Source organism: Pipra filicauda, unplaced genomic scaffold, assembly GCF_003945595.2.
Source record: "Pipra filicauda isolate LSUMZ 115617 unplaced genomic scaffold, ASM394559v2 scaffold420_size638996_pilon, whole genome shotgun sequence".
Classification (NCBI taxonomy): Eukaryota; Metazoa; Chordata; class Aves; order Passeriformes; family Pipridae; genus Pipra; species Pipra filicauda.
The window spans coordinates 433,159-458,773 of record NW_024104555.1 but is presented as its reverse complement, the minus strand read 5'-3'; the positions used below and the strand labels follow the sequence as shown (position 1 = coordinate 458,773).

At 40.1% G+C, this 25,615-nt stretch overlaps 1 protein-coding gene across 1 annotated transcript in view; it reads right to left on the bottom strand.

Moving 5' to 3' along the window:
• Positions 1-24,813, bottom strand: part of LMBR1 (limb development membrane protein 1) — a 72,763-nt gene extending 47,950 nt beyond the window's left edge. Inside the window, exons 1-4 of the mRNA XM_027715501.2 lie at positions 24,578-24,813; positions 9,099-9,171; positions 6,636-6,675; positions 4,121-4,260 (exon numbers count right to left, since the gene is read on the bottom strand). Coding sequence (XP_027571302.1) covers positions 4,121-4,260; positions 6,636-6,675; positions 9,099-9,171; positions 24,578-24,640 — 316 coding nt within the window. The 5' untranslated portion in view covers positions 24,641-24,813. The remainder of the gene's footprint in view (positions 1-4,120; positions 4,261-6,635; positions 6,676-9,098; positions 9,172-24,577) is intronic.
• Between the last annotated feature and the right edge of the window lie 802 nt (positions 24,814-25,615).

The window sequence follows — 25,615 nt, the reverse complement described above, 5'->3', positions numbered from 1 at the left end:
CCATAAGAGGAAAGAAGAAAAACAAACAAACTAAAAATCCCAAATGTTTTCCACTGTGAGTGTACTCAAACACTGCAACAGGTTGCCCATAGGTTTTGTACCCTCCACCCTTCAACATATTCAAACCCAAATGGGCAGTGCCTTGAGCAGCCTTCTCTGACCGACTGCTTGGAGCAGGTTATTTCCAGAGCTCCTTCCAACCTCAACCATTCTCAACCACGGGAAAAATCAACAACTACTTACAACTAGGACATCTGTAAGACACATGTGACATCTGCAGGAAGGGAATAGGTTTAGCAAACAGCCTGAAGTGACAGCTAATCTCCATTAGGGTATCTGCTCTATAAAGATTTTTTTAAGCTGAACACTTTCTGAACAGCCAGTTTCTGGTGCCTAAACATAAACCCATCATCACTCATCCTATCAGAAGTTGTACAGGATGTGGTGTTTCTTCTTTATAAAAGCAGAAGCTTACCTGCAGTTTTGCAGCTAAGAGGTCTAACTACTGTCACATGTTCTGCATCCTGAAAAAAACAGCTTTTACTTTGTAGAGAAAAACAGACTTAGTTCCTCACCTTCCCTAAAGCGCACGTTTCCACAATTCTGTGGGACTATGTTATATCACCTAAATATCACTGAAAAAAGAATATCCCCCATGATAAGAAAATTTGAACTAACAGTTTTGTTTGTTTCCTTTCTTCCCATGTAGAGGTTTTTTTTCCTTTTCTTCTTTGAAACTGTTCATTTTGGAAAGAATAGGTAAGGAAAGAGACATTTACTGGGTGTGTGGGGAATTCACTATTGAGAGAATCTCTGTATGTAGTTCCAAATGTAAAATACTTAGCAGTGATCTTCACCTATACCCTCCTAAAAAATGCTTTCACCATATACTTCCTTTCTCCTTAAATGACACTATTTAAATTTGAAGAAGAAATAAAAACAAGGGGGGAAGAGGGAGGCAGGGGACCAAAAGAACTACTACTTCAGCAATTGACAGCACCAGGACACCAGGAACTAAACTTAGCCAAATACACCACAGAAAAAAAAACGAGAAAATTCCAATAGATGCGTGAAATATAACACTCAATTGCTAAGGAAAACAGACTGCCTAAAGGTGGCTAAACTCCAGCTAACAAAGAAGGGGATTTTTCCTTTTGAATTAGCTTAGCCAGGAAGCTCCTGTTACCATTCGAGAAACATTCAGGCATAGCAACATCAGCAAGAATGTCATTAACAGCCCTTAGGAGGGGACATTAACTCAAGCAGTCTGCTTTTTTTTTCCTCCCTAACAAGTAAGACACCAGAGTTAGAGTAGAAATACTACTAGATGGGGGTGGGAGTCTTATTTCAGTAGTTTTCTCTAACTGAAGACAGACAGTGCATTTAGTCACCTAATGCAAAGCTGAATACCTGCTTGTCCTAATTTCAGCAGCTCTATTACACATGTATCTTACAATACAAAACAATGCTTAGGTGCTGCACAGCATGTAGAGCATTTTAAGGAAGGGAAGAGTGGTGCATATCCAGGTGATTTTTAAGAAGTTAAAATCCACAAATTTACACATTATCAGTTGATACCAACCACATTTACAGAACATTAAATTACAGAGCTACAACATGCACCTGAAGTTGAGAGGGAAGGACTGTGACATTCTGCTGCTGACAAACAAAAGCACGTTCCTCCAAGGAAGGAACATACAGAGCCCTCCATATTTCTTATCCTAATTTGATAGTCCAGAAATCAAATTAAAATAGACCCAGAAAAAGAATTATTTCCTACTATGCTGACTGCATCATAAAACTGCAAGAGACTTGCAGACATCAACATACAAAAAAGCTTTAAGCTATTAGAATATTTTAATTTTTTTTCCTTTGCATTTGTAGTGACTTAAGAATGTCCCCCATAAAACATGTTAATAAAACACAGAAATTAAAAATCTCTCAGTCTTTGGCAAACAGATTAGACCCTGAGCAATTTCTCATCCTTCTTATTCATGGCAGTTTCATTACGTTTTACCCCCACCTGGTGGTTGTACCCAACAGCAGCACAGGGGAACACCAGCTGTCAGAACTAGTTCTGGGTTTAGTTCAGCATGTATTAATTAGGTAAGAGTGCTCATAATGGATCCAGGCTTTAGAAGTTTTTTCTGCCTAGTTTCAAAAATTTGAGGCATACATTTTCTACTTTTCTATATGCCACAAATAAAGCAACTATGTGAAGTATAAAATTCCTTAGTGTCAGGTTCAAGAACCTCAGATTATAGCTGTAATTGATAAATCTAGAAAAAATGAACTGTTTTCAAGCAATACAAATTCTTCCATTTGATAACACTTGCAAAGCAGTACACAAGCCGTGCACGAAGGCTGTGCTGGACAGAGACATAACATTGGCTGGGCTTCAGTGCTTGTGATGGCACTACGAGCTCGCACAGCTCGCACAGGTATTTGTCGCTGACCTCGCCGAGGTCCTGCCAGACAGGAGCAGGGTTTAGAGCCGGGAAACGCCGATGTGCAAACCCGGCGAGTGCCACAAGAGGGAGCCCTTCCCCCAGGGAAACGTTCCCGCACACAGATCCAAAACCTCCTGATGCTCCTGGAGCTCTTCACACCAATTTAACTCACACAAGGTTTACCACAGTCATACCTGCCCCTACGGTAAGCTCTGCAACACACACACCTGGAAGCACCAAAACGCTGAATTTACTTTCTTGCTATAGTCACTGCTATTGGACTTACAGAATATAAATTACACTGTGCAGGCATAAAGTGGTACTTTCCAAAGATTACCACATTAAAATCAAAAGAAGATGGTCACTGGAAAATTCAAAAGCCTTCTTATTTGACAGCTACTTACTGCAGCAGCTTTCTTGTTAACCCAAGTTTTCTGCTGTAGTGTAGCAATTCTGACAAAGGGAAAAATTCTGAATTAGCTATTATATCATTTTCAGTCTCTGAAATATTTGACTGTCCTTTTTCCAAAGACAATTCAGACATAGAAGGAAGGATTTACTTTATTTTTTTCTTATGTTTGCAAGTAAAGCATGTAAAGGTCTGAGCAGCCAAAAGCCATGTGAAAAATGAGAATTAGTTGGGGGTTTTTTCCTCCCATGGAGGAGACATACCAAATTAACAATCCCCTACGATGTGTGACAAAACAAATCATAGAATAACTCAACTAGAAAGAACCTCCGAAGTCACACAGTCGAATCTGCCTTTAAAAAAAACTAAACAGCAGGTGCAATCAGGTTGCTCAGGGCTTTAACCAGCTGAGTTTTAGAAAACTTTCAAGATCTCCCAGTGTCTCTGGATAACCTTTTCGACTGTCCAATCATCCCCAATGTGAAGAATTATCCCTTTATGTTCTGCAAACACCACTTCTGGCCTCTCACTTCACAAAAAAAGCAAACAAACAAACAAACAAACAAACACACCCAAAACTCATCCTTGCAAGTGAGGGATCTGGAAAGTCATGAATTTGCTACTTGTGTTATTAGACATTTAGCAAAAGCATACATTTTTTCAGAGAAATATCCACTCAAGCCAAATTACTATCTGTTCACGAGAGCTAAAAGGACACCACAGTTAACTTGTAAATTATTTGTTCCATATTAAATAGTTTCACATAGTAAACCTACTTTCTCCAGCCAAATCTACCAAAGAACGTCCTGTTTTCACCAGTTACTATTTTACTGCATGTCTTTACCACATGATATGCTTATATTCATAGCAAGTTTCTTAAAACATGGTTTTTTATATTGAGAATAAATTTAACAGCTATCATCTTAAAGAGAAAGGAACATGAATCTTGCATTAACACACAAGGAAGAAGCTTGAATAGCATGTTTCAAGTTAGCTTCTAGTAGCTCTTATTTACATTAATATTCAAAGCAATCAATTTGGTTTAATTCCATCAAGTCTGCCTAATTCTTAAAAAAAACCCAACAGAACAGTTAAGACAGATTTTGTGAAATATCACACAGCAGCAAAAACAATGAGCCAACAGAACATTAATTCAATTAGCATATTAAATGAAAATGGAGTTATCAGTTTGAAAATAAGAACACATCTGTGCAAGTATAATGAAGACATCCATTTTAATTACATTATGCCGAGTACTAACCATGAATTAGTGAGCCATTTAACCACTGAATATAGTAGTTTTGTGGAAAAGAAAGCAGGATCTCATTGCTGATTATTGAGAAAGGTAGAAGCAGGACTGCACCAGCTGAAACTGCTAGAGTGAAGGTGCTCAAGAACAGCCTGAAATTTAAAGAAATGTACCACTGTTACCACCAACATGCTCTGAACAGGGGGGAAAAAAAGTAGTTAGCCTACCTGTCAATCAGTGTCTGAAGGCAACACATTCTTACACTGTAAACGGGCAGGAAAAACTGGGATTTCCACAACATTTCACTTCCAAAAACCAAATTTAAGTTTTCAAATAGTTTACAGAATCCAGTAAAAGAATTAGTTTTTACCAACTACCACGATTATTCTCTTGGGACTTGCATGCATTCAATTCCAATGTGATACAAAGGTTAAATTACTGGAGTTCATGAAATATCTTTTCATAAGTCCCCTCTTTTAGTTTTCATTTCCCACATACACATATATGCAAGAAAATAAAAAATCCATTTCTATATTCTTAGTACAATTTTTAAAAGCAGAGCAGCTTTCTAATGTCTAAAGAGTAAAATTATACATAAATACTTTAACACCAAATTTTAAAAAAATTGCTTTTCTTTCACAAAATGATTATTTTAGTTATCATCTCATAGCTGTAAAGTCAATACTCAGAAACTGTCAGAATTATTTCAAATATTTAAGCTTTTTCTTTGCAGATCTCAAATACAACTTATAGCAAATGCCATCTTGTGGCATTAAAAAGAACTGCGTTCTTAGAAAAAAAAACAACAAAAACATTCTTAAAGAACAAATACAATGCTACAATAAAATTAGAAATAATTCTAAAAATAGCATGACAAAAAACGTGATCTTAGATAGATCATCACTACAACAGGAGCATCAGTAACTTGCTTACAGAAATTTTACTTTTCCTTAACAGTCTACGAATTCATTTTTCATTTACACAATACTTAATCAAGAGAAGAAAGTCTGAGTGACTAATTTTATTTTTAAAAATATTCTTATGCTATTGTTGGCTTCTGAGACTTTTTTTTTCATTGATTTAAGGATGTTTAAGTATTCTAAGACAGAATCGTGAAACCTAACACACTACAGAAAGGTGCTACAGCAGTTTGGTTTTGTTTTCTCTACACACACCCCTCTTAAGTCCTGACAATTATGCCACGTGAAGAAAAATCTGTGTACAGATGCTTGAGAGTTATTGCTTTTTGAAAAACAACGTGCACACTCTTAAGGAACAAGAAAGCTTATGCTGAAAGAAAAACAGCATTTTGTATTTATAACAACACTTTTAACAAAATGCTATTACTCTGATGGAAGTGCTAAGCTTGTCTTAAATTGTTCTTCATGTAAACACAGTGTATGTTTGTTGTATTTTAAAGTTAAATTAGAAAACAAACGCAGGGGGTTAACAGTTAACAAGACAAATTTTACCCTTTGAATATCGAAAAATGCAGAACCACAGGTGGACCACAGCTGCTATAAAAATAATTCAATCTAGAAGAGCCGTCACTGTAGTCTTAAAAGCACAGGAGAGATGTTCCTGGACTTGAGAGGGAAGAGCTTCATGGCATTTAAAAATATGTATTGTTCTCTAGATCTGAAGTAGACCTTGTGGCAAATAAATGTTTTGAATTCATAAAAAGTATCAGTATCACACTACTGGGAGAAGTGCACCTAAGATTTACATGTCCTTTGTACATCTATTTTACATCTTGTGCTTGCCACCACTGCACACCTAAAAGTGAACAGCTTGCAATGTACTCGGCACCTTCCCAGGGTACAAGACAAATCAATAAAGTACTCAAAGAGCTCTCCTTCCAAGAGGATGACAGTACCACCAGGGAAGAGCTAAGAACATTGTCATAAGTAGCAGGTTCACACAGTTCAGCAAATCATGTAATTGAGATGGCAGCAACAGCTCACGGATGTTCTGTAAATCCTGAGACATATTTAAATAGGAGATATTAATATCCAGCTTCATAAAGGAACAGGATGAAGACAGAGTTGCTGGCAAACAAGCAGGTCTGGCAAGTGTTTGTCTTCCACTTGTTATTCTTTTTTAAGCTTTTTTACAATGATCAGATACAGATGTCTACTTCAGAGGGAGCTAACTTTCTTCCCAGGATCCACTGCCTCCCTTGACAGGGCTTCCATTGACTACAGGGGGAACTTTAAAAACCTGCATTTTAGAGATCTAAACTTAGGTGCAGATCTTGCACTGAGTTCTACCTCTTGCATCAGGTCCTCACACAATATTCTGGCTAATGCAATGTTCATGCCTACCAGGAAAACCATAGGTGAAAAAAGCCCTAGACCAAACTTTGATAGCACAAGGTACCATGTAACCAAATCTTTTTCCTCTGTCCTCTAGCAATCTATTTGCTGTCACATCTAAAAAGGGCTGTTATTTATCTGAAAGCACACAAGATTCTTATCATAACAATATATTCAGGAAAAAAAGTTCTGCACAGAAGAGCTATACATACGATATTCTGTTAACAATGGCATCTTCATCCTCTTGCTCATCTGAAAATTAAATTACAGCAGGTTATATTCAATACTTACATGTCTTTCCTCAGGCTAAAATGTATATACATATGAATAACTTTAATTTACAATTAAAATTTAGACATGCAATTTATTAGCATCAATATTTTAAGAAGGTTCCTTCCAAAAATGAATACTCTTGCCTTTTTTTTTTTCCTAGCTGAACTCTCTTCAATCAATGTAACAACCAAGTTATTTCACTGGACTTAAATATGCAGATCAAAATTTCTTGGAAACACCTTCCAGAAGGCTCTGTGGCAAACACACCTTCAGACTACTACTGCCATGGCTGCTACTAGAAACTGTCCCTTTGGGCATCTCTGAAACCAGGGAGAGCAGGCAAGCTATAGCAAAGTCTTAGGGTCCAAGCTAATTACTGCTGGAAATCCCTAAATAGATGTTTCATTTTCAGTATTAATGTCTTCTCAAAACAAGAAAGCATTCCCAGAGCAGTAGTGATGACTACTCAGTTGCTTCCCCTTACTTATCCCTCTTCCCAGTTCCTGGGGGTTTGTGACAACAAGGAAGGGTCTTGTTATTCTTGCTCTTTGTTTTGGATTTAAGGTATCATGGCTTCCCTTCTGGTATTTCACATTTCAGACAATTTTTGTTTATTTATTCCTCGCTTAATACTACAACTATTTGAAATAATATCAACATCTAAGAGATCAATCACTAACACATAATTTATTCTTCACAATCTTCTCTACATCAGTACACAAATGTAAGCATTTTTAAATTTGAAATCATTTTACATTCAGCTTTCTTGCATTTGTCAGGTTTTCCATAAGAGGTAAATCAAATTTATTTTAAAATCTAAGCATAAATAAAGTCAGGTGTTTTACGTACTTAAGAGTCATGCACACACTTGAAATAAACATGTAACCACTAACAAGCTATTTTGAAATTCTTCTGTGAAAGTACATAGGGTTGTTGGATTTTTTTGATGGGAAGCTCATGGTATTTTGAGAGACTAAGTCAAGGTCTCTTATGAATCATTTTGGCTAAAGAGCTTTTTGGATCAAGAATGAACAATTTGTCCTTAAAGAGTTCCAGTTGTGTTAACTCTTCAAAAATCTCTCATCAGGAAGATCCTAACAAGCTACAAGGTTTGTCTACCTAAATACTCACAGAGCTTTCACAAAGACAGCTGCAGAGCAGTTCCTCTTCCTAGCCAAGACTAAGTGCCAGAAAAAGGTAGTAAAAGTGTCTTTGCATCCAACAGTATCTGCCAAACCAGTTTCCTCTTCCTGTTTTTCCTGTATCTCCAAATGGTAACAGCTTTGTAGTATCCAAAATACATATTAGGATCAGAGGATAATGTCAGTCTTACTTTCTACGTTTAAAGAGATACATCTTTTTTTAAGGTATTAAATTTCATGAAGCATTTACTTTTTAAAATGTGACTCCTTCTATGAAAGCAGCTCTATCATAACACAGGTCATTATAGCTGAATAAACAGTTTCAATTAAAGCTCAAAGTGCCAAGATCATCATGCACAAGAATGTTTCTACAGTATGACTGACTATTAGCAAGCACCAAGGTCCCAGATAAGCTGCCAAGAGTCAAAGATTCTGACATTTTATACAGATTTTTATGCTACTGTCTTTAGAAAAAAATATAGATGAAGATGACAGGGCTTCCTACAGCCTAGTTTCAGACAGACAATGTTTCTAAAGGAAAAAAAATTATAGTATTATCTCAAGAAATAAGACTTCAGTGGAAGTCATAAGGAACAGGTTAAGAATAACTAAAATAACTTTACCTGAGCAAAGCAGGACTTTTAGAAGAAATAAAGCACTTTCCTTCTGTATCCCTGGTAACATTTTACTTTACCAGCTAAAGCTGTAAACTTGATTTTGGTGCTAAAACAGAGCTGAAAATACTTATTCTGGAAAAGCTGACGTGAAAGGAGAGCAACAGGATCTAAAGGTAAAGGAGGCAGAAGCGTCTACTTGACATTAATCCCTTTCTTCCCTCTCAAAAAAGTTAAAATTTAGGCTGTCACAGTGCCACAACAGAACCAGTGACTGTGGCCCTCCCACTCAATCACAGAGTGAGAACGTCACTGATCCCCTTCTGAGACACTTCAGTGCTCTCCCTGCCTTGCTTGGTGATCCCACATGGCACAGTGAAGGACCTGAGGAGTGCCAGAATAGGCACAAAGGAGGATCTGGGAACTCATGGCTCAGGGACAAAGGAAACAGAGAGTGGGCAAGACAGCAGCATAGACAGCAGCACAGACAATCAGGTCAGTCCAGGCTGTCCCAGACCAGCAGCCTGGCAAACACTTTTGGTCAAGGATCTTGTTCTTCTGCTTTCTTTTTTCACAGAGAAGACAAATCATCTATTCACTTGAAAAACAGAATTATTTTTGGATATGTTAAAAATTCTGTGCTTACCTGCTTTCCTTTTGTATCTTGTGATTATGAAGTAGGAAACTATGTAGAGAACAGCAAACAGGAGAAAACAGATCTGGAAAAGAAAAAAAAATTGCATCTATTAGGTTGTGAAGAAATGTCTGGATTTTAATAAACAGAAAATCCAGTCTCAACAATTTAAAACCGAATTCAGATCAACAAGAGTGTATTCTATGGAAATTTCAAGACTCTTACATTTTATATCTTATTAATAGAAAGCTAAACCCATAAGAACAGTTTAATTAGAATAACAGGTACTGGGCAATTATATGGCCAGCAAGTTTTACTCTAAAATTAAGAAAAAAGCCTTATTTACAGTGTGATTTTTTTTTGTCTGGGGGAGGGCTGGGTGAAGTGGGTTGTTTTTTGAAGTTTGAATGCACTTGAGTTGTGAAAGTTATCAGACTTATACGCCCTTCACATGTAACCTAAGGATAATTGTATCTTATACAAGGGGCTCTCTGAAGATCTATTTTGGAGTAAGCTGTAAAGCTGTGGAAAGCAAGAAACATGTTTACTATTTCCATCATGTCTTGAATCAAACTAATTCCAGGTGACAACACACACTCCAGAGAGACTCGTGTGCCTACACTGGATGTCCAAGCCTGAGCTCAAACATGATGTTTTCTTCACAGTCAGAAGCCAGGGGCACAATCTTCCTCTTCATACGGCTGGGGGCTTATTCAGGTCAGATGTACCTTGAGCCCAGAGTGACTTGCATCAAGTTGTTCCTAAGACGTAGCACCGGAATTTCAACACAATAAGGTAAGACCAAATCACCTACAAATATGTCAGAAATCTTAGAGGAAAGGAATCAAACAGCAGGACAGTTTTAACCCTCCAAGTCTTTGTGGGGTTAAAAAACCAACACATTTTATTTGCTCCTGAATGAGGCATCAGTGGCTCAACACTGTTTCCTTCATCTTGGGTGTTGATACTATTAAAAACGTGACTCAGTCAGACACGCAGCAAGAAGGAAGCATCTTCTGTGCAGCAAAATAACTTCACTGGGCAACGGCTGATCTATTTATTTAATCAATCATTTGTAGATTTGTTGCCTTGAAAAACTCACTGTCTTAAAAAACTCAGGAGCAGAAAAGTTACCCTAAGAAAAAGGGAAAAGTGAAAGAGAAGGTAGTGATGATAACCCCGGAAAATTTGCATCTAAGTAAGCATATTGGATCCAAGTCAGCAGATTCAGAGGGAGAAAGAATGCATTATTCAGGAAGGACAGCCTTTTTATAAAATACTGATAAAAATAAACTGAGAAAGTTATTTCCCTTGTGTAGTCAGACATTTCAGATTTAAAAAACCAAAGTATATCCAAGTATCTGAGTAAGGCATTTGGGAGCCTGGAACTGCCCTACAGGTGCCTCCCAGAAGTAGGACAGTGCTGTAGGTCTGAAAGTGGCAACCAAGCTCATTCTCTGTGCAGGCAATACACAGCAGCAACACCCAAAATACAGATGCTGAAAATTAGATTTCATGACTAGATCTCCGAATTCAAACATTTAATCTGAATAGAGCTCACCACTCCAACTTTCCTGAGGAAGCTTCAAAGAGGAAAAGGTTTTGATAAAAAATTCAATTCTTTAAATAAATAATTCTAATTATAAATAAAGTTATTAAGATTTAATAAAAAAAGTTGGTATATTTTTGAATCAGGAAGAACAAAAGAAACTGAGAACAGCCTTGGTTTTTCAGTACTCTGACCCAGCTTATCCTGTCAGTATCAGAAAATGCAATGGCAGTGCTGAAAGAGAATCCTTCTCCAAGCTTCCAGTTCCTCTGAAAACTAGACCAAGGCTACAGATAGAGACATCTAATTTTAGGTACCCACTTTTTAAAATCGGGTATCACGTACACAGGGTCAGTGAATTCTTTAAAAATCTGTCAGATCCAAATAACACTGTACTGACATAAAAGAAATATGTAGTTAAGTTCATTTTTTGTTTAATTTTATTTAAAACAAGAATAAAAGTTACTGCAATCTTTGTTTGTACCTTCAAATAAAACAAATGACCTTTATTCTATCTGTGATAGCAAGGTTACAATGAAAATGTGGGTCTGTGCTTAAAAGGTGCCACTGAGACAAAGGAGATGTTTTGAAGGGCACAGCAGATAAAAGCTGTCCAGTAACACAAACTATCAAATGCTGCATTTCTGGTTTTAAATAACAGCTACTTTGCAACTCAACAGTAAGGGGTAAGTATGTATCTTGGTGTAATCATGCCCCTACTTCTGTGAGAATTGAGAACAACTTTGTACATGTTTGATAAAGTTGTTTATTATTGAGAATTCACATAATTTTAAAATGATGGGCAAGAAAACACATAAATTCTGATAAATGAAAGCTGTAGGATCTTAGCAAAAGAGAACTCATAAACTAAAAGTCCTTCAAACTGACCAAAACAAGTCAAGCAGCAAACTCAGAAATATTACTGCAGTCTCAATTTATACTCGGTGAAACCTCTGATCCTGAACTGTTTCTAACCATGCATTCTGAACAGCTTTCTAAAGGGAATAGCTAAAGTCAGCATCCTAACTATTTATAGAGTGGAACTCAGTTAAGCTGGGGAAAAGGAATGTGTTGCCCATGATAGCTGAAGAATAGGCTCCACTGTCCTGACATGCTGCAATCCTGGGTTCTTATTCCTCATGCTGCTGTTTGATTCAGGATATTCTGTACTGGGAAAAAAGAAAACCAGCTTTGTTTGTACTTGCTCAGCTTCAGTTTATGTTTCTCATATGAGTGACTGGGCTTGTGTGCAGCACTCCAGGTACAACCTTACAGCTGTATGGAACAGCATTAAGTCCTTCTTGCTGTGCTGAAAGTGCTTCACCACATTCACCTGAGTAACTCAGCATTGTCCTCTGATTCACTGGAACCATCCACATTGTCTTTTCCAACCACTTCCAGCAGAGCAGCTCTCAAGTTACAGTAGAAATGTGGATTTAGAGTTCATCACCACATCTTTTTTTAAAAAAACCCCACACCTTAACGTCAAACTACGTCTATGGCTTTGGGGTAATTGAGTCCTTTCTAACCACGTTCTAACCCTTTGTTGTGTTGACTACATCCCCTGAAGAACTAGGTTTGTGCTAACAACAGAGTGGTTTACTTCATTTTCACCTAAGTTGAGCAAGATTGCTCTTAATGCTACCTGAGGAAACTGAACGGTAGCTTTTTTTTCCTCCCAAAACACACCACCTTTTGTCATGTACAATACAGCCAGTTTCTTAGTTACTTTACAGCTCTTCCACTAAGGAACACTGACCCTAGTTTAAGAAATACCTTTTAATGCATTTCCTGGGTACAGCCCTTGGCATCCACAAAAGGAACACTGTAACAATAGCCATGTGGCTTCAGAAAACACAGTTCTTAACAAGTCCTGATTTGACCTTCTCAAAAAACCCCTGGAAGAGAGCTAATTCTCATGTGCATATGTTCATAGTACCCTAAATCATCTGTCAGCTTTCATTTCTAATCACTTATTAAAAAGCACAGGCAGTCATACTGAAATAGGGCACTACTCAGAACACCATAAAAAAAACTACATCAATACCTTCAGTGGAAAAAAAAAAGCCTTTATTCTTTCAATTCCATCTTTTCTTCAGAAAACTAGCATACATGACTGTATTGGAGCCAACACTGAAATATAATGCTAAATCTAAATTATTTTGCAAGCTGTTTCCAACCAAAAAGCAGGTTCATGCCATCATCTCTACAGTAAGAGCTGACAAAAGTTAAGGATGCTAAAATACAGCAAATCTAGGACAAGCTATATTCCTCAGATCTCCAAGTTCTCAGTAAGGAGTTTTTCACTGGAGCTCAAATGAAGCTCTTTCAGGTTTGATTTGCAGAGACAGTTAAGACACTGTGCAAAGACTGTACCCAAATGTGATAAGTAAGGATTTCTGACAGCCCCCAATAGTGTTAACTGAAAAAAAACCGAGAAAAAAACCACACTTCACAAGAAATAATACCTTCCAATATTAAAATTTATTTCCTTAAATTCATTCAAACTTTGAGAGACAAAGTAGTTGTGGATCTGTTGCTACAGTTAGACTGGGAACTACTCTAAACACAACTATGGCGCGTTCTCACCTTGTGGGGAAATACAACTCAGTCCATGTTTGACCAGATGGATCAGAACATAAAGGAAATTAAGAGGAGTCCAAGAAATGTATACAGTTATAGCCAAACAGTCAAGCGAAGCAATTCTTAATCATTTTTAATGTTTGTGTGTGTGTCCCCTCCACACCCCTCAGTAACTAAAAACGAAACACATGGATTCTATGTCACATAGAGGGGCTCCCTTTTAACAGGGGGCACATTAAGGAGTCTTCAAACCTCATGCATGTAATTCATCCACATCTCTTCCCATGGACTAAATACAACCTCTGGTGGGACAAGCAAAAGAAACCTGTCTTGCCCTGGAAGTGCTTTATGCTCCTGCTTAGATTACACACTAGACACGCCAAGAGAGGCTACTTGGAGACACACTGCACTACATTCTTAGGTATCTGGTATGCAACTCTTCCACAGAGTCATACTTCTGGATTTCTCACCCAAAGTCATCCAAGTATGATCCAAGTCATTCTTTTGGATCTGTACCACACAGCTCCTGTGAGAATGGAGCTGGATATCACCTGCATACATTTCAGTTCGTAACTATGTGTCTCTAAGGGGTTGACATTAAACACGAGCAATAACAGCCTGAACTAATTCAAATTACCTTGTACTTATCCCACTGACAATTACCAAGGATCAGCTGACACTAATTTGTCCATGTGGATGACCTTTAAAACTCTGGCACTGAAATTCATGCCTCAGATTGGAAAAAGCATCATTTTTCGTTGCAAGGGCTAGAGCTACCCTTTCATGATAAGAAAGACTATGCTCAAAATGCATAAGATTCTCCTTTTTTTTCTCTTACAAACAAGATTCAACCATCTTTTACAACTGTAATTCATGTGTGTGTGCATCAAAAGCTGCATTTTCACGTACAGGAAGATCCACAGATTCTATTTATGTAGCATGGAATTATTCCCAACTGTTGTGCAGGAAGCACAGGTGTAGTTTACACAAGGAAGAAAGCACATAGGTGCCTTGTCCAATAATTGTCCAATACCTCTCAATCACTGTGCCCTGGTAGCACACGCTCCAAAGAGCATCCTGGGCTGTATCACCTGAAGCAAACCAATAATCATGGGAAGTAATTATCTCACTCCAGGCAGCATTCATCCCGTCACGTGGAGTTGCCGAGTCTAGTTTTGAGACTCCAGTATAGGAAAGATGTTGGTAATCGCAGCAAGGAAGATGGTCAGGAGGCTGGAACACTTGCCTTGTGCAGACTGGCTGAAGGACCTCAGCATGTTCAGCCTGAGACAAACAAGGCTTCATTAAGGAGACAGAGCTGAGCTCTCGACCATGGTGTCAGTGGGAGGATGAGAGTGAAGGCAAGAAGAAATCAACTCCATGAGGAGAGACAAGCAGTGAAACCAGTTGCCCAGGAAGGTTGTACAGTCTCCATTCCCAGAGGCTTTTAAGCCCTAAGTAATCTAGTCTGACACCACAGCTGACCCTCCCCTGAGCAGGAGCTTGGAGTCCAGTCAGCCTTTTTTACTGTCCTAAATAAATAAGCACCATTACAAACTTAGTCATCTCATAATTTATACCCTTCTCCAGGTCATTTATAAATGTGTTTAAAAGTATTAGTGTAAGCACAGGCTCCTCTAGGACTGTGTCAGGGGTGTCCTCCAAAGATCCGGACATCTTACAGAACAACTTTTAGCAGCAGGAACCACCAAAGAACTCATTCACAGAAAGAAGTCACACACCTTAGTAATGTTCTTTGACTTAATACACTTCCAAGCACAAAACACAGGTTCAACACATGTTCATTTCGACTTGAAAAGCATCAAAGCAGATAAATTATCATTTCCTCCCTCTTGATTGCATAGTAGCACCTACCATAAGGAGAGAAAATCTGGAAGAGCAAAACAGACAAGAAGTGAACAGCATCTTACATGTTATGTAAGAAACGAAAGATCAAGAAGCTCTAAAAAACTAAGGAGTTAGGGAAGAAAGGAAATAACTTGAAAACCAAGTGGCTGTGTCAGTATCAAAAATCGTTCCTGTTATTACAGCCACCAGCATTTCTGTGCAAATGATACACGCAAAAAAAAGGCTACAGACATAACAAAGAATATCTCCACTTCTTGTTGTTACTTTACAGACTGTGTCCTTTTCCCTAAGTACAAAAAACAGCACAGAAAAAAGAGAAGGCAGAAGTCACTCTGGGTAACATCACCATCTAGAATATGTCTATTTACATGTTTGAGTGTTCAAAACGGAACTGTCTGTGTTTTGCCTGTGATTACTACATACAGAAAACAGTTGTGTTGCACTTCCGGGGTTTAATTTCTGTAACAGAAGACAACCAAACACAGCACTGTACACTCATCTCTTACTGCTCTCACGCTGCTGAAGTATTTTAATGTGCATTAAAATGCCACATGGCAACTAAATAGCTTCTTCTTACTGTTCCACTTGGCAACTGCTTTTGTTTACTTGCAGAAAGGATGACAGGAATAAACACCAAGAAGATTCAGGTGGAGACAAACAGTTCTGCTTGGTCTATTTCTAACAACTCAATTATCCCACTGACATCTAAAAAGCAAACAAGATGTTCCACCTGTTTTGGATGTGTCAACAGTAAGTGACCTATAACAAACTAAGCACACTAAAGAAAAAACTGAGAGCATAGTTAGAAGTTTTAGTTATCTCGGCATTCATTATATCATCTGCTTTGGACATCTTATTTTTCTCAAAATGAGATATTAACTATTTATTCTTAAAAACTCTGCACTCTGTGGTTAGATTAAGTTCAATCTCAATCAGCCAGCCCTATACACTTCGTATGACACACTAAATTCAACCTTAGGAGAAGATGTCAAATATGTCCTATGTCTACAGATTAATTTTGCTCATTAACATCACCCTCCACAACTATGATTCCCCCACGTGTATGGTCTCCTCTCAGGACTCCTCCCTGGCTTAAAACATGTGCAAGATATTGACCCACTTTTTTTTGTTGGTTCCTAAGTCATCAAGAAATTATAAGTGGTTCATGGGCTGGGTGCCTAGACTTGCTCATCTAGGAAAAGATTCCAGGATCCAACAGAAAATAAAAAACATCCAAAAATATATTCCATGTGCTAGAAATTCTGCTGAAGATAAAAATCAGCTTCTACAGCCCTTCAGAAGGTAGCTTCCATATGTCATTCACCTAAAACTACATTCACATTAACTTCACCAACAGCAAAGCTCCACTTCAAACTAATGAAGGAATTCAAATCAATAAATTAATTTGTTAGCTTTTACATTCCCTTTTAGGTGCTTAATGGCAATGTATTTATATTGCCAGGTAGAAAGAAAAAAAGAAAAAGATATTATGGCATCTCCACAACTATTAGTAACAAGCCCAGGATACCTGTGTTCAGGGTTCTGTAGTCCATACCCAGTAATACACTCAAATCCCCTCAGAAAACAACAGCAAGTCATTTTTGTTTGACCTGTACAGGCTACAGCATTAAAATCAGAGTCAAGAGTACTTTTCCACATTAGTACACGATTTAGAAACACTCTCTAGAATTAACACCAACAGCACTAACCCAGACCATGCTACCATTCTGTCCCTGAATGAAGGTACTGCTCAACACTGCACAGCCAGGCTATGATAAGAGTTGTATTAAAACTTAAGAGTCATTCCATTAAAAATGCATTTCTGAAAAAATAACCTCGGAAGTCTCATTAATACAGACTTAGTAAACAATTTATTTGTTTAAGACAGCTTCTTCGGCTCATATTAATTTTTCAGGGCAAAATGCATATCTTAGAAGACAGAGCTAATGAACTTTCTCATCCTAACACATAGAAATACTCTTCCTTGTCTTCTCACACATACATCTGTAGCATTTTTTAAGTGGCACTCCCAAAACACAAACATATTTAAACTGCAATACCTGTGTGTTTTCATAATTCTCTACTGGACATAAGTAATCACAGTCCAACTTAGCAAATATTTTAGACCTGTTGCTATTGTCAAATTCAACTAAAACTCACCAGCATCAATTCTTCCCATAAATATATGAAAAATAGAAATTACAGTGAGATAATGGAAAAAATGGGATACTAGAGGTATAACCAGACACTTAAAATCAACAGTAGAACTGTGAAGTACTGTGTTCTGATGACAATCATGAAACCTATTCTGGTAACCACACCACTGTAAGACAAGAAGGTGAAAGGGGAAAAAAATATCACACACATACAGTGCTTCTGTCCTCTGTGTATTGAACTCAGCCACATGCAGATACGCAGACTTCAATGCCATCAATAACATAATACCTGCTGTGGAGCACATGTGATTTGGAAACAGAGGAACTAAAACACAGATCTATAGAATACTTTCCAGTTAATCAAAATTTTCAAAAATTGAAGTGTTCAAATATCAAAACAGTACAAAGCACAGGCCTCTCTCTTGCAATCATGCTGCTGGTAGTTAGAAACAACTTTTCACATATCCGATTAATCAAGAAACTAGAAACCTCTGCATGGGAAGCAGCTGAGCAACTACCATACATATTCAACACCAAGCTGATGAAACATCAACATGAGTTTTGAAATCACCTTTAAGAGAGTCAGTTGGGCCCCAGAAAACACAGATCAAAGCTGCTGAAAGTATGAAGCAATTTCCCTTGTCACGTGAATGCCTAATCTAGAGGCAGTAGCTCATTCCAGGTCATCTCTACCTGGCTGTATCCTCACCTTCTGGACATTATATGCATAAAAACAAACTACAGTCACAACTTGCAAACTCTCTCCTCTTCCGGTGTCATTTGACAGCACAAATTCATAGGAAAGCGTCTGCAGTTTTCAAGGTAAGAAGGGGAGCATGAAGGGAGTAGAGAGTGAGGCAGAAGACTTTCGCAACAGGAGTTATCACTGCCCTCCTAAATGAGAATAAATACCAAACTAAATACGGGAGGGTGAAAGACAGGAAAGGAGAAAGCACTTCAGTTTAAAATAAAAAAATCACTCGCTTAACCTTGAAATAAAAGCGGTAAGCTTATGTTGAATGGAATAGTTTTTTTAGATAGTCTTCCTTAATCCAGATTTCCAAGTATGTCACCAGAATGGAATTCCGACTTTCTTATCATAACCTCACTGGCAACATGCTTCAATTCTCTCTCCACTCTGACACTACCACCATCTCCACTGCTGCTCTGTTCTCCTCCTCACCCACCCCTCAATCCTCCTCAACATCTCTGAAAACAATTCTTTCCAGAGAATCTTCTGCTAATAAACTCAGTAACAGTCAGCATCCCCCACCACAGCAAAGACTGAGATGTTATCACAACCCTCCGATCTCCCAGTTACATCCTACCTCTTATCCAGTCTCTCTACTCCATGCCCAGCTACCCAAACAAAACCAAGACGGATATGCTTGTTTGTGGTCCTACAATGAGCAGCTGGTTTTGTTTGCTATCATTCTTTCACTTTTCATTAGATTTTCTGAAATCTAATCATACCTTAACATAAAATTTTCTTAAACATATGTCTGTACCTGCCATGAAGTGTGTCACCCTTCTGGTCAACTGCTACCCCAAAGAAATACACCAGGAACTCAAAGGGAATTATTTTGAACTGTAAGTAATTGCACCTTTGTATACTTCAGCCTTTCATGCTTATTTTATGTAAACAGAAAACGTGGAACTCTCCAAAAGCTGTTTCTGTTTTGGGAATAAGTATCCCTCTCCACTTGTCTACGCCAAGTATTTGGAGATGCCTATTGATTCCAGATGGATCCACAGTGCTGATCCTCAGGACCAGCAGCCAGATGACTCATCACTTCTTAAAGTTCAGTACAGTACCCATGTTTACAAGTAAAGGTATATTTTTAAGATGACAGAATTATGCCAACATTTTATGTACTTAATTATGTTCAATGCACATCAATTTTTCAGTTTTATATCTCAAGCCACTACCACAAATAAGTCTTTATTCAGTTACAAATCTTTTCCAGAATATTTGAGAAAAAATAAAAGGAAGTAATACTGAGAAACCTGGGAAAATTTTATTTTTGAGATACAAGAAGCCATTTAAGGTATAAATTAGTCTTTAAGTTTTCAACGCATGGATTGAAAAAATTTCAGTATTTGTAGCAAGTTTGTTCTTAAAAATCACCCACCCTTCTAATCAGTATTTTCTTCCTGGCCCACCTGCAGAATATGATCACTTCTGGCATGAAAAAGGGCCTGCAAAGATCACAATTTTTTAAGGAGGCAGAAGCGGTCAGGAACAAGAGCACACTCCCAACAGGAGTACGGTGCTTTCTCATTTTACAGCCCTATATGGGACAAATGCCAGCAGTAACCACGCTGCACTAGTTCAAAGAAGAATCCTGAACTAGTTCATAGAAGAATCCTGAACACCATCTACCCCAAGACAGGACAAGACGACAAAAGGTATGAAAAGAAATCAGAAAAGAAAACAAAGCCAGTGGTATTAGTGTGAAATTGCAAACAAACAAACAAACAAAAAATCAAAGACATGAGGCAGTTGCAACTACCTAAAAAGGCCTTTCTAAACTGCTAGAAATTATTTTTATATTCAGATTTGTGCACATAAAATAACAATCTTGTCACCTTAAAAAAAAAAAGAAAGAAACAAACTTAATATTAAAAAGATGTATGGTTAAAAAAACCCAGGCCTTATCGTAGAGAAAATTGCATTAAGAAATAGAGAAACTAGGTTTCTCAGAATATTTAGTATCTGAAGCCTGAAAACTTTTAGACCTTCAAATGGAAGCATCTCACGTTTAATATAAAACTACATATTACACCAGTTTCAACATCTGCCTGAACTTGCCTGAAGCACTCAGAGTCATAACAGCACTTCTGTATTCCAACTTATTTTACCAGGACTGATTTTTTTCATGACATTATTTAATACAATAAACTACTTCCCAAACATACTATGTGTATTCTTAAGCTTTCTAAGTAATAATTCTGTGGTCACAAAATCGTGTCCTTCCATAGTTTTCCCCACACTGCAAATACAAGTACAGTGTATGTATTTCACTGAGGAAACCTCATAACTAAGTGTACACGTATATTTTTACAAACTCAAAATTCTACACTTTGTAAGTGGAAAAATAACAATTAAAAAAGTAGATCTAAATTTTAAAAGTCCAAACTAATGTTGCAGAATAGAGGACTCAAACCGGAAAAAAAGGAACGTTAGAATATTCTAAAAAGGGAACCCAGGGGACCAGAAAGAGACTGAACCATTGCACTTACTCGATTTACATTTGAAATAAACAGTTCAAAACAACACCAGCAGAAAATGGAACACTTTATAAACAGACATAATAACAGGTCACAAGGGAAAAGCAGGTCCCTAAAAGCTCAAATATCTTCCATGGATGTGCGAGATCTCAGCAAATTATGAAATGAACCTAAAGGATCAAGAAGGGCAAACTAAGTGTACAAAGTAACAGAACATATCAGACCAGCACAGAACATTGTCCAGCCCTTACAACTCTTTCATACAAATGCTGATCAAGTACAGAACACAAACCTTCTTCTATATTTTGCCATCACCTACAGTCGCTTTTCAGAAAGATGCCTCTTTTAGCCAGAGCTGAGTGTGACTCAGGCTTTGCTAAGTCAAGGCTCTCGCTGACTTTGAGCAAACTCGTGGCTGTGCCATGTCTCTTACACTTGGGTCATCAGTTCACAATCTCCACGTTTACTTCACTGCATCTGAATTTTAAAGTTCACACAAGTCTGAGAGTCTGGGTGTTTTCAACAACTGTTTGAAACAACAGATCCTCTACATGGAAGACTCACATAGAAGAGCTATGCTGAAACTAGAGTAGGGAGTTAACCAGCTTCTAGTAGTAAAGATCATCCTCATGAAGCAACAAAATACAGGGCAGATGATTTTATTGCCAACAGGCACCCTCTTGAAAAAAACAGGTACCATACAGACACTCCAAATGAGGTCAAGAGCGAATGGGTCGGAGTTAAATTAAGCTTTAAACCACTGAGTCACCTCAAAAGCAGATGAAGGATTTATTTTTTAAAAAATCTTTCCCTAGCCTTGCTCAATCTATAAACATGTGTCAGAAATATTTGTCTTTTGAAGGTGGAATTAGCAGAAGTTGGCACCTGCAGAAAGAGACAGGCACCACCAGCAGAAGGAAAACAAGCCTCGAATTTTTTTATGTTACACAACTTTATGGAAAACTTTGTAGCTTGCCAGTTCAGAGAATAGATGAAACAGAAATGAAGCATTACACTGAAGCTAAGTTTAGTGTGCCCTTAGGACTCCATCAGAAAGCACAGTCTAAAAATCCTGTACGTGTTCAAAGAAAATTTCTAAGGGAAAAATGAAAAGGATTTTCTTTTCAACTACATCAGCTTACTTTGATTTCTCTTCACTCATGAATGTATCATTTTAGCTTCCAGTAAAGACTGTGGCAGGCAACTAGCTCTCCAAAGACACTACTACCAGATTACATAAATTTGTCTTGCTCCTTACAGGCAGATACAGGTTTCCTCCCTTGTAATATTAAACAACAAACACAGAATCATGGAACAGTTTGGGCTGGAAGGGACTTTGAAGATCAACTAGTTCCAATGCCCTGCCATGGGCAGGGACACCTTCCACTATACCAGGTTGCTCAAAGCCCAACCTGGCCTTGAACACTTCCAGGGATGGGGCATCCACAACTTCTCTGGGCAACCTGTTTCAGTGTCTCACCACCCTCACACTAAAGTATTTCTTCCTAATAACTATTCCAAACCTACTCTGTTCTAATTTAAAGCCGCTACCCCTTGTAACACAAAATCCTTCTATTAACTGCTCCACTGCCCCCAGCCCACCTGCAGCTGGAATCAAGGTTTTGTGCCTGTGTCAGAGTGGAGTCTGTTCCCTCCTCCAGCTGAGGGGCTGATGATTATGCCCACTACCCACACAACAGCTGTCTATTTGCATATTTTAAGAAATTATATTAACCACATAACTTCATGAGCAGCAAGAACAGGAATGGGTAGGAGAGGATGTTAACATAATTGTGCATGTAAGGAACACACTCGGTGTGCTCCATCATGCTCAGACCAACCACAAATGCACTCGTAACATGCTCCTGCAGCTACGAGGCTGCACACTCAGCTGGGGGCGGCAGCACTTTATGCACTCCTAGAATTCTGTGGTCTTCCAACATAAATTAAAGACTAGATCACAACTGTACCAATGCATGACTTAAAAGGCAAAATTGTTATTATTATTCCCACTGGTTAAACAATAACAAAGGTGGCTAGTGATCCATGTTAAGATCAAAGTAAAGTTTCAAGAGAAAGAATATTCTGCCTCCACTGTCCAAACAAAACAACACTGCATCGCTAAAATATGAGTTACTGATGTCTTATATGATTTCTTACATGGCTACACCAATAGAAAGAGTTACCAACTGCTCTAAATGGGCTGAAAAAGCTTTAGAAAAGCAGCTGCAGTACAGACGAGACACTTCTTTGAGTTTAATAGACCTTCACTACTTGTAACAGTACCCATAGAGGCTGCACACAGTTCCTTCAGACTCAAAATCTGTGCATCCTACCAGATACAAAAGCACCATACGTAGCATAAGATTTATCAGAACAAGACTCTGGTGGAAATGAGTAGGAGATAATTAGCACACAAATACAAATGGAAAAACAGACACAAGGGAGAAGACAGGTGATTTGTGCATACACCCGTGTTTTCATACCACAAAGGTGATTAAGATAATGCTTAAAGCCTTCCTTACAAAATAGTATTTTACTTTTTATGCCCCTTCACTAGTCACACCTTCAAGGACATACACTACATGCCCTCCCAAAAGAGAGAAAGTCCAAAACGTCTCCTAAAGTAACAATTCTTTTCATACAGGCTTGTTTCGCACTCTTCGGAAAAAAACATCCCAGAAAGAGAACACTTCACCAGAAGAAAGAAAGTTTTAACATCGATTCGTAAAATATAGAAAAGGAATTAACGCTCTGGGGATCCAAGCAAGTCTCTGTTACCAAATGACCGAGCCGTAGGCCTACATAAATCAGCTAACAGTGGGATTTTAGAGCTTCCCAATGTAGCTGAAAAATATTTAAAGGTAAATTATGAAATCATATTTTAATTCAAGAAATGTCTTCTTTCTCAGATAACAGTGACCACAGAGAGAACGTGATCCCCCAGCTGAGCTGGGACAGCACGTGCACAGGAGACAACACTGCATGTCTGCTGTGAGCAGCATGTATTTCCTTCCTGGAATTGAAGCAGGAGAGGCAGGAACCCCATCAAAACACCTCCACCAGCTTTGAATAGCCTTGAAAACAATTACGAGGCAGTCAGAGAGGAAACCACAACCGCTCTCTCTGTCTGCATGCAGGATGCAGGGCTGCACCTGCCTGCTCCGTATGGCTCCATTGGGAGAGCACTGGGCAAGAGGGGTCAGGGAAAAAACATGAAGGTTACACACAGCCACTGAAAACAGCTCAACGAGGCAGGAGGATCGCAGTATCACAAGTGGTAACACAAAATCCCACGTGCACCTGACAGGAACAAGGCTGCACCTGAGGGCTGAGGTGTTCACAGAATGGATCAGGTTGGAAGGGATCATAATGAGTCATCTGGTCCAACCTCCCTGCTAAAGCAGGGTCATCCTAGAGCACCTGGCACAGGATTGTGTCCAGACAGTTCTTGAACATCTCGAGTGAGGGAGACTCCACATCCTTTCTGGGCAATGTGTTCCACTGCACGGTCACTGCACAGTAAAGAAGTTCTTCCTCATGTTCAAGTGGAACTTCCTGTGCATCTCCTATGCCCGTTGCCTCTCGTCCCATTGCTTGGCAACACCAAGCAGAGCTTGATCTATCCCCTTAGCACCCTCTTTTAGATATTTATACAGATTAATGAGGTCCCCTCTCAGTCTTCTCTTCCCGAGGCTGAACACTGTTCACGAGGTTGTTGCACAGTTATCTGTTCCCAGAGCACTCCGATGGAGCACACCGATGTCCTGTATGGATACACAGCATTCTCCCTTTTCACTGAAAGCACGGGGAGAAGAAAACGCTCCAGGGGGTCGGTAAGCGCTGGGATCCTCCAGCCGGCCCGGAGGGAGGAGCACGCGCAGCGCTGCCCATCCGGGACGGGCCCCCGAGTCCCTCCGGGCACTGGGGCAGGCAAGGACAGCGGGGGGGAGCGGGACAGCCCCCGGCTGCACGGGGCCAGGGCTGGGGGCGGCGAGCACGGCGGGCGGAGGTCCCGCAGTGACAGGGCGGGGAGGAGGTGGGCGGGGAGGAGGAGAGCGGGCGGGAATCGCGCAGCCGGAAAGCCCGGCGGAGGGTCCTACCGTGTACTCCCGCACTTGGCTGTGGAAATTCTGCTCCCGGATCGTCACCTCGTCCGCTTCCATCCTTCATAGTCCCGCGGCCCCCGCGCGCAATGGCGGCCGCCGCCGCCGCGCCTGCTCCTGCCCCGCCGGCGGCGGGCGGGCCACCATGGCCAGCGGCAGCCCGGCTGCTCCCCCGGGCCCCGGCGGCGGCGGAGGGGCTCTGGCTGCGCCGGTGCGTCCTGGACGGGCGCGGCGGAGGCGGAGGCGGAGGAGGCGGAGGAGGAGGAGGAGGAGGAGGAGGAGGAGGAGGAGGAGGAAGGGCGGGCAGCGCCGCCTCAGCTCCTCCTGCTGCGTCACCGCGCAGCGACCCCACGCGCGCCGCAGCCCCGCCCCCGGCCCCGAGAGGGGCGGGGCTAAGGGGTGGGGGCGTGATCACACAGCAAGGGGCGTGGCTTAGCCTGAAGGAAGGGAGGGCGAACGCGACCCGGAGGCGGGGCCAAGGGGAGGCGGGGCGGGGCCTTGGGGGCGGGGCCGGGGCGAACCGGGACGCGAAGGGGCGGGGCTTGAGGAGCGGGCTGGGGGGGCGTTTTTGATTTCAGCGGCAAGGGCGCGTTTCACGGAGTCGCGGAGGCAATTGGGTTGGAAAAGACCTCTGAGATCATCGAGTCCAACCGAATGACCGAACACCACCACGTCAACCAGACCACGGCACCGAGTGCCACATCTAGTCTTTCTTTAAACACCTCCGGGGACGGTGACTCCACCACCTCCCCGGGCAGCCCCTTCCAAGGTCTAATCACCTCGGGTCGTGTCGAAACAGGTCACCTGTTTGTGCCTGTGCGAGGCAGGGACAGGCGGAGTCCCTATGCGTCCTGGGGGCAGGGAGAAGGGGAGATGGGAGAGGGGAAAGGAGTTACAACTCGAGTTCCATTTCCCCGGAGCAGCTTTTTGCCTTTGGGTGATTTCTGCCGTGTTGTTCTTTGCCCGAGCGCTGTGGTGCAAAGGCGCAATCACCCTCTTTTCCCCGTTCCCGCTACACGCGTGGACAATCTTCGC